Source organism: Tachyglossus aculeatus, chromosome 4, assembly GCF_015852505.1.
Source record: "Tachyglossus aculeatus isolate mTacAcu1 chromosome 4, mTacAcu1.pri, whole genome shotgun sequence".
Lineage (NCBI taxonomy): Eukaryota > Metazoa > Chordata > Mammalia > Monotremata > Tachyglossidae > Tachyglossus > Tachyglossus aculeatus.
Window position 1 is genome coordinate 112117960 of NC_052069.1, and position 16019 is coordinate 112133978.

Below are 16019 nucleotides of genomic sequence, written 5' to 3' on the forward strand. Positions count from 1 at the left end.
AGAAGCCGGGGAGTGAATTTGGGAGTGAAATGACCTTAAATAAAGATCTGTGTACCTGCAAGTTATTCAGCCTGACCTGCAGTTGTGGGCTGGATCAGATTATTGGCGTTAGGTTGTGGGTTTGGATCGGGGGCATCTTAAGTTTGAGGTGTCGGCAGGACAGGCAGTAGAGATGTCTTGAGGTGGGAGGAAATATGAATGCAGAGAAGAAGAGAGATCAGTAAATGTAATGATAAGAGGAAGTTCAAGTGCCTGGTTTTCAAGGTCCACCTCCACTGCTTCTTCACTGAGAAGCAGCATGGCTCAGTGGAAAGAGCCCAGGCTTTGAAGTCAGAGGTCATGGGTTCAAATTCCAGCTCTGCCAATTGTCAGCTGTGTGACTTTGGGCAAGTCCCTTAACTTCTCTGTGCCTCAGTTACCTCATCTGTAAAATGGGGATTAAGATTGTGAGCCCCCCTTGGGACAACCTGATCACCTTGTTACCGCCACAGCGCTTAGGACAGTGCTTTGCACATAGTAAGCACTTAATAAATGCCATTATTATTATTTTTATAATAGTATTTATTGAGCACTTACTGGATGCAGAGCACTGTACTAAGTTCTTGGTGCAGTACAATACAATTTAGTTGGCAGGCCCGATCCCTGCCCTCAAGGATGGGGAGAGTGAATGTCTTCTGTAAATGAAAAGGGAGGGAGTCCCAGGACAGAGGCAGGTCATGGGCAAATGGTCAGCAGCAAGAAAGAGGAAATCGAATAACAGTGAGAAAGTTGGCATTGGAGGATCCAAGTGGTGGGCTTGGTTGTAATAAGAAATCAGAGAAGTAATGTAGCAGGCAACATTCAAGGTGGCAGACTGTTTTAAAGCCAATGGTTGGTAAAGAGTATATGTTTGATGTGGAATTCTTCTTCTCTTTAGTAAATTGAGCTCAGGAGGCCACCATTTGTCTATTGTATGGGGCCAAAGCAACTGCTAAAGAGCACCTACTATGACTTGCTGGCTCCAAAGCCTAGAAGATATTCAGGGAAGGGGGAAATCAGTGGTTAGAGCAGGAAACCCCAGGGAGCACTGCTGAGCAAGTCTTTAGAGGAGGTGAAGGGCAACGCTTCAAAACAGGAAGGATTCAGAGAGCGGCAAAATCTTACCATGTGAAGCTGCTAATTGCACTTTAATAATAGCTACCAGGGCGAAAAAGAACCAGCATTTGCATAAAACACGAAAGGCACATTTTGAAGTCAGGTCTTGCTCTGCTGTGTGTTGCTTCCCCTTCCTTGGTTCCCAAGTCTTGCTGTCTTTTTTTTTCCTGTCTTTTTTTATTTTATTTTATTTTTTTCCATCGGTGACATCTGCTAGGAGCTTGTCCCTCCTGTGATACCGTACTCTTTGCAGCTGTTCAGACCTCCAGCTCTGCGTTGGTGCATGGGGCGCCCTGAGCATAAGGCCTTTTTGATGTGTGATAAAACAGAACTGAGCCACTGGGGGTATGGAGAGAGAATGCATCAGAATATCAATTAACCTGTTCTGAACAAAGCTGCAGCTCTGTAGTGGAATAGACATTGCACTGAAGTGTCAAGAAGATGGATAATGTATTCTAATTAGGGACCGACTGATACATCTGAATCCAGAGACCCTTGGAAGTCAAACCCATAAACGTAACTATGTAGGGTTTCATCCGTATGTCTTCACTGCCTGTAATATTAATCCTAGACTGCCACTTCCTGATTTATGATTTTTTTCCTTTGCCAGAGTTAGCAGCCAGGAAATGACCTGTTCTCCAGGTAATTTTCTTTTCCTAGAAGGCCAAGACAGTTTTGAGATTGTGAAGGTATATGAAACCTGGGAGAAAATGATCTCCTCTAAACTCTACTGGCTGGCTCAGAGACTGTGAGCTTGTTGTGGGCAGGGAATGTGTCTGTTTATTGCTATACTGTACTCTCCCCAGTGCTTAGTACAGTGCTTGGAACCCAATAAATTCAATTGTATTCAATAAATATGATTGAATGAATGAATGAATATATCTTGGAAGCATTCAGTATACAAAGTGTGCTAGCACTAGAAAAGCTGACACTGACACTTAATAATTATAGTATTTGTTAAGCCCTTACTATGTGCCAGACACTGTACTAAGCACTGGGGTGGATACGTGCATTTCAGGTTGGATTTCGTCCCTGTCCCACCTGGGGCTCACAGTCTCAAATCCACATTTTACAGATGAGGAAACTGAGGCACAGAGATGTGAAGTGACTTGCCCAAGGTAACACAGCAGACAAGTGGCAGAGCTGGGGTTAGAACCCATCACCTTCTGATGCCCAGGCCCGTGCTCTAGCCACTATGCCATGCTGCGTTTCAACTTGACACTTGAGAAGCACTTGGCCTAGTGGATAGAGCACGAACCTGAAAGCCAGAAGGTCCTGGGTTCGAATTCCTGCCCACCACTTGTCCATTGTTTGCCTTAGGCAAGTCACTTCAGTTCTTTGGGCCTCAGTTTCCTCTTTTGTAAAATCGTGATTAAGACTGTGAGCCCTACGGGAGACAGGGACTGTATCCAACCTGATTATCACATACCCACCCCAGTGTTAAGAAAAGTGTCTGGCACATAGCACTTAACAAATAGCATTAAAAAACAAAAACTAGAAATCCAGTTTACTCCCTTTAGTTCTTTGAAATCCAAACAGAGACATTGAGGCAACTGGCAATGAAACACCTCACGTGGCCAACTCAACCACTGCCTAGCTGGTAGAAGACGGACTTCCTAAATTCTGGATGCTTTTGGAGCCCCTACTGGAATTATAATAGTAATAGTTTTGGTACTTGTTAAGCGCTTACCATGTGCCAGGCACTGTATTAAGCGCTGGGGTGGATCTGGGCAAATTGGGTTGGACACAATCGCTGTCCCACATGGGGATCCCAGTGTTAGTCATCCCTCTTCTAGGAGTCCTGAGAGAAGACATGGTTTCTCCACCCCCGGTGACCTTACCGTTCATCCTCATCTGAGAAAGCGAGCCCCGGGAACAGGCAGTTTGGGATTGGTAGCAGCCCTTTCTATTTCTCACCTGCAACTGGAGAATGACATGCTCATGAAGCCAGGCTAATTAGGGAGTTGTTCCTCGTTTGCTGCATTTTTCCTGTGTAATTGGAACTGTTCCGCTTTCCTCCTAAAGAAGTTGGTGAGAGATGGTCTCCTGAAATAGTTCTAAAAGCTCCAGACCCCATGCTGTTATTAGCAGCAGATTTATGGGAGAGATTATAGTGATTGCTCAGTAATGCAATATTAAAAGCAGAGACCTTTTGGTGGTGAGCAAAGATGTGTTATGTGTTTGGAAAGTGTCTCAAAGCAGAATGACAAGCACTTGTTCGGTGAAAAAACAAAACCCTCTGAAACAACCAGGTAGGCATTTAATAGAAGATATTGATTCAAATCCGAGAGCTGTAAGTGCCTTGTCTCAAAGAAATGAGAAGCTTTGCTGTGCTCTCATGGTCTTCCTTAAATCTGTAACTGGCTATGTTTTTTTCTAAGCTCTGCAATCCAACACAGAGCTGTCTGTAACAAGGACTTAAGGGAGCAAAGACTGTAAACATTTTTTTTTTTCCACTGTTGCTTCATTAGTTCTAGAAGCTGGAGGTTCTGGGGCTTTGTATTTTCTTGTTTAATTTGAGAAAGTAATGAAAGTGTACTTGATTTTGTCCATGCATTTGAAATCTGGCTATATGATCTACAGTGTATGATGTTTTTAACCTAGATATTGGAGAAATACATTTCTGTTTTATAAAGACATTTGTTTACCCCGTTTCCCTTCAAGATCGACTAATTAGGTTAAGGAATTTCTCTGAACCAGATGTTAGATGACCTGGGAGGCTTTTGTATATTGATGCATTATCTTTCCTTGAAAACAATGTTCTCTGGGTCTCCAACAAAGAGAAAGTTCCAGTAATCAAGTTCCTGGCAACCTGAGACATGGCACTCCACCATGCTCCAAAACTCTGCCATTGAGTTTCACTCTTCACTTAATAGCACTGCCAGTACAGGTCTCCATTACCAAAGTGAAAGTGGAAAACTGAAGATATTATCCAAATAATTTTAGCCTCAAACCCAGCTTCTGCCTTAAATATCCAGGTAAGTAGAATAAAACAGTACCTGTGCTCAACAAAATAATTATCCAGACAATTTAGAAAGGAATGAGGTTTTTTTGGTCTTTGTTTTTGGTGTGTTTTTTTTTTTTGTCTGTGGAGATGCACATGGTCAAGGTTAAGTCAAAGGTTCTTATTCCATCTCTGATTCTCTGTGTTGTGAGCAAGTCTCTTGACTTCTCAACCTAAATTCCTCATCTAGAAAATGGGAATGACAGTACCTGCTCCCAAAGATGTCAAACCTGCTCCCAAACCCATCTCCCAAAGATGTCAGATGAGTTAATAGTTGAGAGAATTATTTAGGAAAATGAGCGCTATATAAATTCAAATTAGTATTGCAATCATTATCATTTTAATCATCAACTGCTGGGCTTTCAAAGTATTGTAGATCTGACTCCAAAATAATTTACACCACACAAGATAATTTTAATCAATTTTATAAACAAATTTGGTTAAAGACGGTGGGGAGAGACTTAAAAGGTTTTACCAGAAAACCCAACGAGGCAGAAGCAGTGTAAAAGGGAAAATAAATTGGAGGGAGAACAGTTTACCTCCACTTGGAGGAAGCCGCTCGCAAAAATGTGTTTCCACGCTAAATCAACTCAGCCTGAGTCATCTCAACCTAGCCAGAGTAAAGCAGTTATCCACTCAATCCATAGCTGGGAGCACGTCGAGGACTCACTTTGGGGAAGACGTTATGGGATTTTCAGTCTTGTAGTTCACAGAGCATAACTCATGATGGCTTCATGATCCTAGGAAAGGTCACCCCAACTTTGACGTCTATGTGTTGAGCTCTTCCTTATTTAGATAAATCACCTTCCTCTGTTTATGTTGTCCAGGGCTGGATTGTGGATGGGTTTCCTGAAACACGAGAACAAGCCATTTTGCTGCAGGTCATTGGCATCTTTCCCAGACACGTGGGTGAGTTTGGTTCAGTAGTATTGATGAAGCGCTTCCTCTGTGCAGACCACTGTACTAAGTGACAAAGATGGGATTTAATAATTGTGGTATTTGTTAAGCACTTACTATGTGCCAGGCACTGTACTAAGCTCTGGGGTAGATACACGGTAATTGGGTTGGACACAGTCCCTGTCCCACATAGGGCTCACAGTCTTAATCCCCATTTTACAGGTGAGGTAACTGAGGCCCAGAGAAGTGAAGTGACTTCCCCAGTGTCACATAGCAGAGAAATAGCAGATCTGGGATTAGAACCTTGATCTTTCTGTCTCCCAGGCCCGTGCTCTATCCACTAGACATGGTCCCTTTTCCCTGTGGGGGTGGGAAGCTCCCACTGTACCATTACAAAACACTCGAAATCAGGAGGAAATTATAAAAGCCAGAGTTTCACTCCTTGTCTCTCACTTTTGCTTCTCATTTTTGTTTGTCTTGCTTAGTTGTACTGCATGCGCCAGACACCGTACTGATTGAGAGAAATCTGGGGAAAAGGATTGATCCATATAGTGGAGGTACTGTGTAGTTTCTCATTGCTTCTCTTGGCTGGATTCCCCTAACCAAAGGATTAAAAATAGGATTGACACCAGTTGGTCACACATGGTTTAGTGGAACCTTGAAATAACTGTAAGTTATTTACCAGCTCCCTTCCCTTCAGGGCTACAGGAAGTAAATGAATGACTTCTGCATTTTTCATTACCTGTGGAGTTTCTCACTTTGGGCAAAGATGGAAGTAGCAATCTGGCATTTGAGTATAGTGTATTCCTGCTTTAGGAAATGGAGAGGAGAGCCTCTCTAGATTTCTTCCTGTCCTCTGATACTTTAATGTTTAACTCTCCCCTTCCCTACTTCGGGAGCAAGAACAAAGCAGGCAGGTTTGGCATCAAAGACCTCTCCCTACCCTCTCCTCATACATCTTCCCAGATAAGAGTTCAACAGGATTTGCTGGCTTTATAGTGGCCTGAGCTTAAGTGCCTAATTTTAGTTCCTGTCTAATGGCCTGAGATCTACTTTAGCTTCCTGTGCAGCTGTACTCCTCTACAAGGCCAAGCTCATCTCAGGTTTATCTATACCAAAAACGTTCCAATTAACAGATTGCATGCTTTTCCCAACCCTGAGAATAGTCTTACTACTCTTTCCCCTTCTCCATTCTGTTCAGAACTCTTCTGTCACTGGGAGTATCTTCTAGTGAGAAAACTTGATCTGTTTTCCCAGTATTTCCAGGAGTCTCTTTGGGCTCTTACCTGCATTTTTCTCGAGAAATATCGTACAGGGTTTTATAGTTCCAAGGGACAAAGGGACCTAGCCCTGGGAGAGGGTCCTACTGTGGGGAATCATTCAGTATTCAAGAACCCCACCCTCCAAAGGGAGCATGCCATATTTTGGACAAGGATCTCTTCTTTCCCAGTACCCCTTTAGAGTTACCCATTCAGTATATGGAATTTAAAAGAGGAAAGTGCAGAAAAACGACAAGGGCGGAGCTGAGGGTCAGTCTGTCCACAGAATTACTTGAGCATCCCTTGAACCCCAAACACTGAATAAGGTGCTGTAGAAAGTGATTAAGTAGGAGCCCATTCCAGGAGCTTCCATTCTATTAGGGAAGACAGAATGGAGCAAGTTTACAGAAATAGGAAAAAAACAGAAATCACAGGAGCAGAACTAATGCATAAGGTAATAATAATAATAATTGTGGCATCTAAGTGCTTCCTATGTGCTAAGCACTGTTCTAGGCACTGGGGTAGATACAAGATAATCAGGTCACACCGTGTGGCTCGCAGTCCAGTGATGATGATGAATATGGTATTTGTTAAGCACTTACTATGTGCCAGGAAGTGTACTAAGCGTTAGGGTGGATACAAGCAAATCAGTTTGGACACAGTCCCTGTCCCACTTAGGGCTCACAGTTTCAATCCCCGTTTTACAACTGAGGGAACTGAGGTCCGGAGAAGCGAAGGTCTTCTGACTCCCAGTTCCAGACTCTTTCCACTAGGCCATGATGCTGCCAAAGCAACTGAAGCAAAAACAACCTCCATATTATTTAAACAATGGCATATCTGAGTTATGACTTAATAGGAGGAATCAAGTTTCCCAATGTGGGATTAGTCTGGATAGACTGCATGGAAGAAGTTGGGGGGTTATTAGAGTTTGAGGGACTAAAGTCAAAATCCATGAATACGTGTTCCCTTTGGCCTTCTAAGCTTTAGAGTGCCTATCACAACCAAGTGATATTCAGGAAGGATTTCTAATATATATATATATATATATATATATATATATATAAATCAAGCTTTGATTTAGAAAATGAATCCATATATCTTCAGTTTAAAATTCAGTATGGCCTTTTCACGCACTAATTATATGCTAAGTGCCAGGGAAAACTCTATGGATGCACTACCAGAATGATTGCAGGTGGAGATTGGGCATTCTGGGAGAGATGTGTCCATGGAGTCGCTATGAGTTGAAGACGACTCGACAGCATAAGACAAGACAACCTGGGGTATGGAGATTTGACTGAATCCCTGGCTGTCATGGACCTCACAATCTGTCATATCCCTGTTTTCCAGATGAGCAAATTGAGAACCAGGGAGAAGTCATGTAACTCTTCCAAGGTCACCCAGCCAAACAGTGGCAGAGCTCAGACTACAGCTGTGTTAGGCTCTCACCATACAATACATCTTTATCTTAATATGATCACTTATCCTATCCACATTAATACAATCACTATCCCACCTTGATCACTTAATCAGCCTCCTTGCTGACCTCCCAGCCTCTTATCTCTCCCCACTCTAGTCCATACTTCACTCTCCTGACCGTATCATTTTTCTGCAAAAGTATTCAGGACATGTTTCAACCACCTTGCCCCCTTCTACTTCACCTTGCTACTCTCCTTCTACAGCCCAGCCCACACACTTTGCTCCTCCAATGCCAAACTTCTCACTGTGCCTCAATCTCGCGAATCTCGACGCCAACCCCTAGCCCTTGTCCTGACTCTGGCTTGGAATGCCCTCCCTCCTTTAATCCGGCAATTACTCTCCTCTGCTTCAAAGCCTTATTGAGGGCACATCTCCTCCAAGAAGCTTTCCCAGACTAAGCCCCCCTTTCCTCATTTCCCACTACCTTCTGTGTCGACCTGACTTGCTCCCTTTATTCTTCCCCCCACCAACCCCACATCACTTATGTACATATCTGTAATTTATTTCTATTAATGTCTGTCTCCCACTCTTGACTGTAAGCTCATCGTGTCTGTTTAATGTGTCTGTTATTACATTGTGCTCTCCCAAGCACTTAGTTCAGTGCTCTGGACACAGTAAAGGCTCAATGAATACAATTGAATGAATTAATGGACTCTGTCCCTTCCTATCTTTACAGAAGTGTATCATACTACCTTTGATTGGCCCGCGGAACCTGAGATTCAAGAGCGGCTGGTAGTGGCTGAGGGCATCTCTGAGGGAGAGACCTCCAGGAGGCTGCTAGAGCATCACCGGAACATTTCCAGAATTTACCAGACCTACCCGAAAGTTTTAAAAGCCATCAGCTCTGACCAGCCTTGTGTGGATGTCTTCTACCAGGGTTAGTGTCAATCTGTAAGACCCTGGAGGCCAAACAGCTGAGTCTACACAAGGTGAAATGGAAATTGGAGACAGTTTACCTGGATAATTTAGATCAAAACCAAAAAAGTATTAAGGCTTAGAAGGTTCTTTAATTCTTCAGCTCAAGCGACTTTAGTAACCAAATCCATGGATAACTGCTAAGCTTTCTCCTTTGCTTGAGTGATACTGCCTTCCTTGCTTGTCTGGAAGCATTTAATTGTGCATTAGCTGCTGAATAGGGTTGTGTTCCTCCAGATTTATTCCACACACTTCAGCCAACATTGCTTGCCCCATTTTCTCTGAATACTTGGGGTAAAACCTTGAGTTTTCAAGGTTGAAGAGGAAAAAAGAATACAATCTGGTGAAGTCCAGTGAAAAATCTACTCTGAAGCATCTGTCTCCTGACTGAATATAATTTCCCTCTTATTTTGCATCTCAAAAAGATCTTTAATATCTAGAGAAATACTTTCATGACAAATAGCCAGGAAGTGTATATCCTACCACAATTCTGAATTCACACATTAATTACTTCCAAATTACTTAATTAAATTTAAAAGTTCATGTGATTGTTCATAAAGAATTCATGCCTAGAAGTGTAAATAAAAATGTGAGTATCTGAATATTAATTATTATTAATTAATAATGTAGAGAGATAAATTGAAAATTGAAATGCAAAAATCCTCCCTAGATTTTTTTTTTTCTGCAGCGCATCAAGCAAGCAGATATTTTTTAAAGAATAATTAGATGTGGTGACTGTCTTGGGGATCATTACTTCTAATTAACTTAGTTATTTACTGTAAATTAAGCACCATTTGTAAGCAGGCTCTTCTGCCTATAATGTTTGTTCTTCAGTTGTGGGAGGCTGAAGATAAAAGGAGTCTTCTTAGTGGACGTCAACTATTTCCAGTTTTGGATTCATTAGGTGATCTAATGATTTCTCTCAGATTTTTACTAGATACATTTTAAAACTGACATTGATTGCAGTTTTCCATAGTGGCTTTAAAAGCATCTCTTCCTTTTGAGGGGGAATAGTGATTTTTCTATCCTACCCCAAGCTCTCAAAGGAAACTACCTCAGTGATGCTTAGGGGTTTGGAACCCTGAAAGTTGATTTCCACAGAGCATTCTAACTGGGATATGATGGGAAGTTTCCAGGTGTGCCCCAACTTTCATTTCTGCATGTTTAAGCGGATGCATGCCTACTTTCAGTGGTGATTCGCCCACGTGCACCAAAATAACCCAGGATGGTATCGAACACCAGGTACAAAATTACATCAGGAAAGTCTTGGACTCCTCCCTTCTCAGGGGAACGAGGACGATGAAATATGAAGCAAGAATGAAATTACCAATTCAGTCCTTCAAAATAAGTTAAAACACTAGAAACTGTAGCTGGAGGGAACAGTCCTTGTATTCCTCACCACTCCAGACACCAGTCTTGGTTTCCCAACTGCCACTGCTTCCTCAGGGTTAGAGCAGGTCTCGGAAGCTGGCTTCCGCTCTGCTGTGGCCTGCTGCAAAGCACCCTGGAGGGTCGCTGCCCCGAAACCCCTGAACCTGTTATGCACAGATGATTGGCGTGCTTCTGATTAGGCTTGCTCCAGTGTTTTCCATCCTCCTTGTTCCTCAAACATCGTGCTTATTCAACAGTAGTCCTGACAAGACCACTGGGTCTTTCTGGCCCATAACTGACATCCCTTCCGTGACTCCTAACCAAGTTTGTGTCACCAGAGTGCAATCCTGCAGATGATGGTTCATAAATTCCATAGTCCTGAAGTTTTGGAAAGGCCTCCTGGCTGACCAGTCACAAACAACAGAAGTAATTCTCCACAGTAGAAGGGGGCTATCCTGATGCTTCAATTCACCATCCCATTCCTCTAAAAAAACCTTCAGAGGCCCAGGCTCTTATTTGACTTTGAGCCAACGCAGAGTGATATTGTGCCCACTCAAGTTACTAATACCCCAAATATTTTCAACATATGTGGAGTCAGAACAGTTGTCACTATAGGCATTATAGAAACAGCCATTTGTGTTACACTTGAGCAATGGTTTCTCTTAAATTTAATTGCCCTGCCCCATGCCTTCAAGCCCCTCTTGTAGCCTTTCACTGAGGGCAGTGTCTCTGAAATGTAATTACACTCTCCTGGAGTTACAGAGCTGCATGGTGTTTCCATGGTGTTGTAAAAAAAGGAAATAATTGCTCCCGTTAAAGGAAGCCAAAGCAAAGACATTGTAACTCGGTTTCTCTTTATTTGGGAGCAGGATTTATTATCCTCATATTGCATCTCCCCAGCGCTGACCTATGTCCAAAGCCAACATCGATCCAACGCCCCTTTCACTCCACGGATTCTTCTTTGTGGACCCCCAGGCAGTGGGAAGAGCCTGCAGGCAGCCCTTCTTGCTCAGAAATACGGCATTGTCAACGGTAAGTTCCCCGTAAATATGTACTTTGCTCCCTCTCCTCTTTCTCCCCAGTTTTTTTTATATCATTTATCTCTTGTCTTTCCTACTACTTGCTCATAAAAGTTCTCAGTCCATCACTATAGGACAACATATTTTTTCTTGAAAAATATTGCCGTAAAAATATTAACCAATAAAACCATATATCTAGAGCCAAACCAGCTCAAACATTTTTTTAGTCATCATTTTTTATACCCTTCAGAGTGGTAGTTTTTCATGTGTTATACACCAGAGAGGCTTCTGGACTCCAGCCTCCATTGCAGCTGTGGAGCTTGCATAATGAGGGTTTCTCTTTTATTTATTTATTTTTTCCTTCCTTTCGCTTGGCAACCTAATCTGGGGTGGCATTTATAGGCAAACTGTTTCTGAACTGGAGGAAGACTTTTCTGTCCCTCTGTGCTTTCAATAAATATTTTACAAGGAGGAAAGAAAAAATATTGAAATGAGCCTCTCCCTGGCTTTCACCTGGCTGTCCCAGGGGTCACGCCTCACCAGCACATGTTTAAAGCACACAGAGAGCTGGAAAAGAGAAGGAAATGGCACACGACAGGGAAGTGCAATTTGAGAGGAGTTGAAGGCACTTCCCAAATCCCTGAACCCCAAAAGACCTCTGATTTGGTTCCTAAGACATCACAGAACAAGTAGGGCAAAAACAACTCCAATACAAAAGAAGTCATCCTGGAGACTTTAAAGGACTAGGTTTCTTCCCACTTTAAAACCCGAAGTCATTAGGCATCAGGAGTTTAAGTTCATGGGTACATGGGCAAAATGAAGAGGATTGCTGAGCGAACTTGATCTAGAGAATTTGATCACCACCCACTCGACTGATTTTACCATTTAAGTTAGTTGACTAATAGCCTTCTGTTTTCTCTGGGTTTTCCTGAGACCCAAAATGGCAGATAGGATGACTCCAATAAAATGGTTCTTTTCTCACCAACAATAACTTCTTAGGCATCATATGAAAAGATTGGCTTATGCTTTTTTATAGTTTCAACATATGGGAAAGCACCTCCAAAGTAACTCCAGTACGATCAACATAAGGGTGAAAAAATTAAAGTGATCACATTAGTTCATGTAAATGCTCCCTTAAGCATTTTTTCATGATGACATATTTGCTTCTTAAATAGTTTTCCAGAGAAGAAGTATTTTGATTTAAAACATTTTTTTTCCAAGGCACTTGGATCAAATTATCTCCCTCAAAGATTTTTCCAAAATGAAATCCAGTTGCACCAAAATATACCATTACTTTCCAAATGAGCAGTATGATCGTAGCATACCAGGGTAGATTCGAGCCAAGTGTCCAACTGTGTTCACTTTACTAAAGGAGAATGAGGATAATCTGCTTATTTGTTTGCTTCTGATAATTACTGAGTGGCTTTCTTTTAAAGGAATTGTAATGTATTCCAGGTCCTTGTTGTGAGCGGTGTTTTAGTTCTCCATTAGCCATAAAATCAGATAACTAGGTAGTGATCAGATCCACTAGATCAAATCCACTCAGCAGTCCTCTCCTACCTGACACCTCTGGGGATAAAGTTTGGGGCCAAGATTCATCTAGGTAGAATTCTTGAGTATTCCCCGGGGAGGGAGAAGAATGGAAATGTGTTGATCTTTCGTGATAATCCTTGAGTTATTTTAGATTAAGGATTTACCACTGATAAGAACAGTTTGTAATCTGCAAAACTGTAATTGGTAGACAAAAGATAATTTAAGAAACTCAAATTAAGATAACTGAAGCTTAAAGTGGATGGTAGTCGCTTCACCTCTTCTGAACTTGGTTGTCAATCCTGTTGAATCTTCCCATCCATATTTAAGGATTTTGGGGTTGAAGACTGTTGAAGTAGTATTATGATTTATAGGGCAACAAGTACATTATCAGGATAAAGAAAATCAATATATTTCAGATCTATACTTAAGAAAATCTACTGTTATTAGAAAAAGAAACTCAGTTTTATAAAGTCCAAGTCAGTAATGCTGTGTCAATAATTAGTGAAATTTTTGGCAGTTTACATTATTCACTGCCGCATTGTAAAACTTAGACTATTAATGCTACACTGCTTATTTCTTGTATTGCATTAGTTTTTCACATAGAATGTACAGTAGAATAGCATTAGGGACCTATGATCAGAAAAAAGTGATTTCCAAATGAATTAGGACTGCCTACCTCTTGAAATAAGAGCATCAGCACTGAAAAACACTAAATATAAGTTAATTGGAGTTATATCATTTATAAATAAACTCAGGAACTAAATACTCAGGAACTAATTTGAGCTATAATTGTATTTGTTCTGACAATTATGACACCTGTCTACATGTTTTGTTTTATGTCTCCCCCTTCTAGACTGTGAGCCCATTGTCGGGTAGGGACTGTCTCTATATGTTGCTGACTTGTACTTCCCAAACGCTTAGTACAGGGCTCTGCACACAGTAAGCGCTCAATAAATATGATAGAATGAATATTATTCTGTGCCTCTAAGCTATGGAGTATCAGATTCTTTTCCATCGTTCTAAGGTTAAGCCATGCATTCCTAGGACTCTGACTTTATTGTCCTATTTAGTAACTTCTTGTTCCTTCCATTGTATGTAAACTTTTTGTCTAGTTCATTCTTCCTAAATCAGTACTCTGAGCTACTCCTTTTTTTTGGCTATTGGTTTGGCTAGGACCCACCTCTGCATAACCAAAAACCTTTTGACATATTTTTTTTTAATGGATCATTTTTCAGTCTGCAGCCTCAGGGCTTTCTTTTTCTCCTTTTCTTTTTAAATTTTAACTTGTGCTTTCCTGTTCCTTTGTCTTCCAGTCTGCTGTGGGGAGCTGCTAAAAGAAGCTGTAGCCGACCAGTCTAGGCTCGGACAGCTCATCGAGCCATTTTTTTACAACAAATGGCCAGGTAAGTCCCACTGCCTGCCTCGGCCGTAGAATCGCGGCTCTGGTCAGCAGTAACCTGTACTTGAGAATCCCTCTCTACATGGGGTTTCACAATGGGGAAAAACAGTTAGGCTAACGGAGTCTGGCATATTGTGTAAATGAAGAACCAATTTTTTATTTATTATGAACTCGTGTTGCAGCTTAGGTTTGATCCCAAGTGAAATGAATCCGGGGATGTTGTGTGTTAACACTGGAAAGTGCAACCTCAGTTTGATTCTTCTTTGCAAGCCCTGTGCCTTGCCCAGCTGACTTTGGGTTCAGAACTATCTTGGTGGGGAGAATCTCTTTCCTTCAGGGCTTTAGCTCTGTAGGGAAAACAGAATATTAGGTGCAATTCTACTATGTGAACTCTTGGCCCTTTCCGGGATCATCTTTGCTGGGTTTTAAAGTGCCTTGTACGTATTGGACGGGAAGCAGCCTGGCTTAGTGGGTAGAGCACTGGCCTGGGAATTAGAAGGACCTGTGTTCTAGTCCCACCTCTATCCCATGTCTGCTGGGTGACCTTGGGTAAGTCACTTCACTTCTCTGGGCCTCAGTTACCTCATCTGTAAAATGGGGATAAGACCTTGAGCCCTATTTGGGACAAGGATTACATCCAAAATAATTACCTTGTATGTACCCTAGTGCTTAGAAAAGTGCTTAGCACACAGTAAGTGCTTAACAAGTACCATCATTATTTTTAAAGTGCTTAACAAGTACAATAATAATAATTATAATGTGGATGGTCAATAAATATGAATTGATGGTGTTGATAATTATGACAAATTCCTAGAGAGACATAAGAGGACACTGAAATTACCAAAAAGCAACATCCGGAAAATACTATCGAGTTCTCATTTGATTTTGGAATATACCAATTAATTGGCAATTAGGTGGCCTTGACCACTGTCCATGCTGAAAATATCTCTGAAAACAGGTTAGTCAGTCAGTCAATCATATTTATTGAGCACTTACCCTTTGCAGAGCACTGTACTAAGAGCTTGGGAGAGTACAGTATAATAATATAGCCGACACATTCCCTGTCCACAGCCGAGCTTACAGTCTAGAGGGGTGACAGACATTAATGTAAATAAATAAATAAAATTACAGATATGTGCATAAGTGCTGTGGGCTGGGAGGTGGGATGAGTAAAGGGAGCAATTAAGGTGACACAGAAAGGAGTGGGTGAAGAGGAAAGGAGATCTTAGTAAGGGAAGGCCTCTTAGAGAAGATGTGCCTTCAATAAATCTTTAAAGGTGGAGAGAATAATTGTCTGTCGTATATGAAGAGAGAGGGTGTTCCAAGCTAGAGGCAGAATGTGGGTAAGTGGTTGGCAACAAGATAGATGATGCTTAGGTAGAGTGAGAAGGTTGGCATAAGAGAAGTGAAGTGTGCGGGCTGGGTTGTAATAGGAGACTAGCAAGGTGAGGTAGGAGGGGGCAAGTGGATTTCTTGTGATACAGGCATGGAAAGGCTTGGATTGAGTAAGAAAATCCAAGGAGTCTTCTCTTTCTTGCCAGAGTTCATTCATTCAATCGTATTTATTGAGCGCTTACTGTGTGCAAAGCACTGTATTAAGCGCTTGGGAGGTACAAGTCGGCAACGTACAGAGTTCCAATAGAGCAGGATTTATAAAGATAAAATCAACTGGCTTTCTCAGGTAATACAATCAATCAATCAGTGGTATTTATTGAACGCTTACTGTGTGCAGAGCACAGTACTAAGCACTTGGGACAGTACAGTGAAAGGAGGGGGTAAATGTGTTCCTTACCCACAACAAGCGTACGGTCTAGAGGGTGTTGGATTACGTTTCCAAGCCTCCTTGCGTTATATGCTCTCCAGTAGTTGTATAGAACTGTTGAACAAGAATGGTTAGGTGCAGTATTGGCCCTCTATTCCCCTATACCTTTCTTCCTTTTCTTGTAGAGCTCTATGAGCTACAGGGACTGTGTCTGATCTGTATCTAGTATCTACCCCAGCCCTTAGCACAG

At 41.8% G+C, this 16019-nt stretch overlaps 1 protein-coding gene across 2 annotated transcripts in view; it reads left to right on the forward strand.

Annotated features, from left to right (window-relative positions):
- The window catches only part of AK8 (adenylate kinase 8), a 165982-nt gene that overhangs the window by 50168 nt on the left and 99795 nt on the right, over nt 1-16019 (forward strand). Inside the window, exons 6-10 of one of the 2 annotated variants that reach the window (XM_038745436.1) lie at nt 4966-5047; nt 5521-5592; nt 8447-8647; nt 10957-11088; nt 13922-14011. In XM_038745436.1, the coding sequence (XP_038601364.1) occupies nt 4966-5047; nt 5521-5592; nt 8447-8647; nt 10957-11088; nt 13922-14011 (577 nt within the window). The remainder of the gene's footprint in view (nt 1-4965; nt 5048-5520; nt 5593-8446; nt 8648-10956; nt 11089-13921; nt 14012-16019) is intronic. The other variant, XM_038745437.1, reaches the window with a different exon arrangement.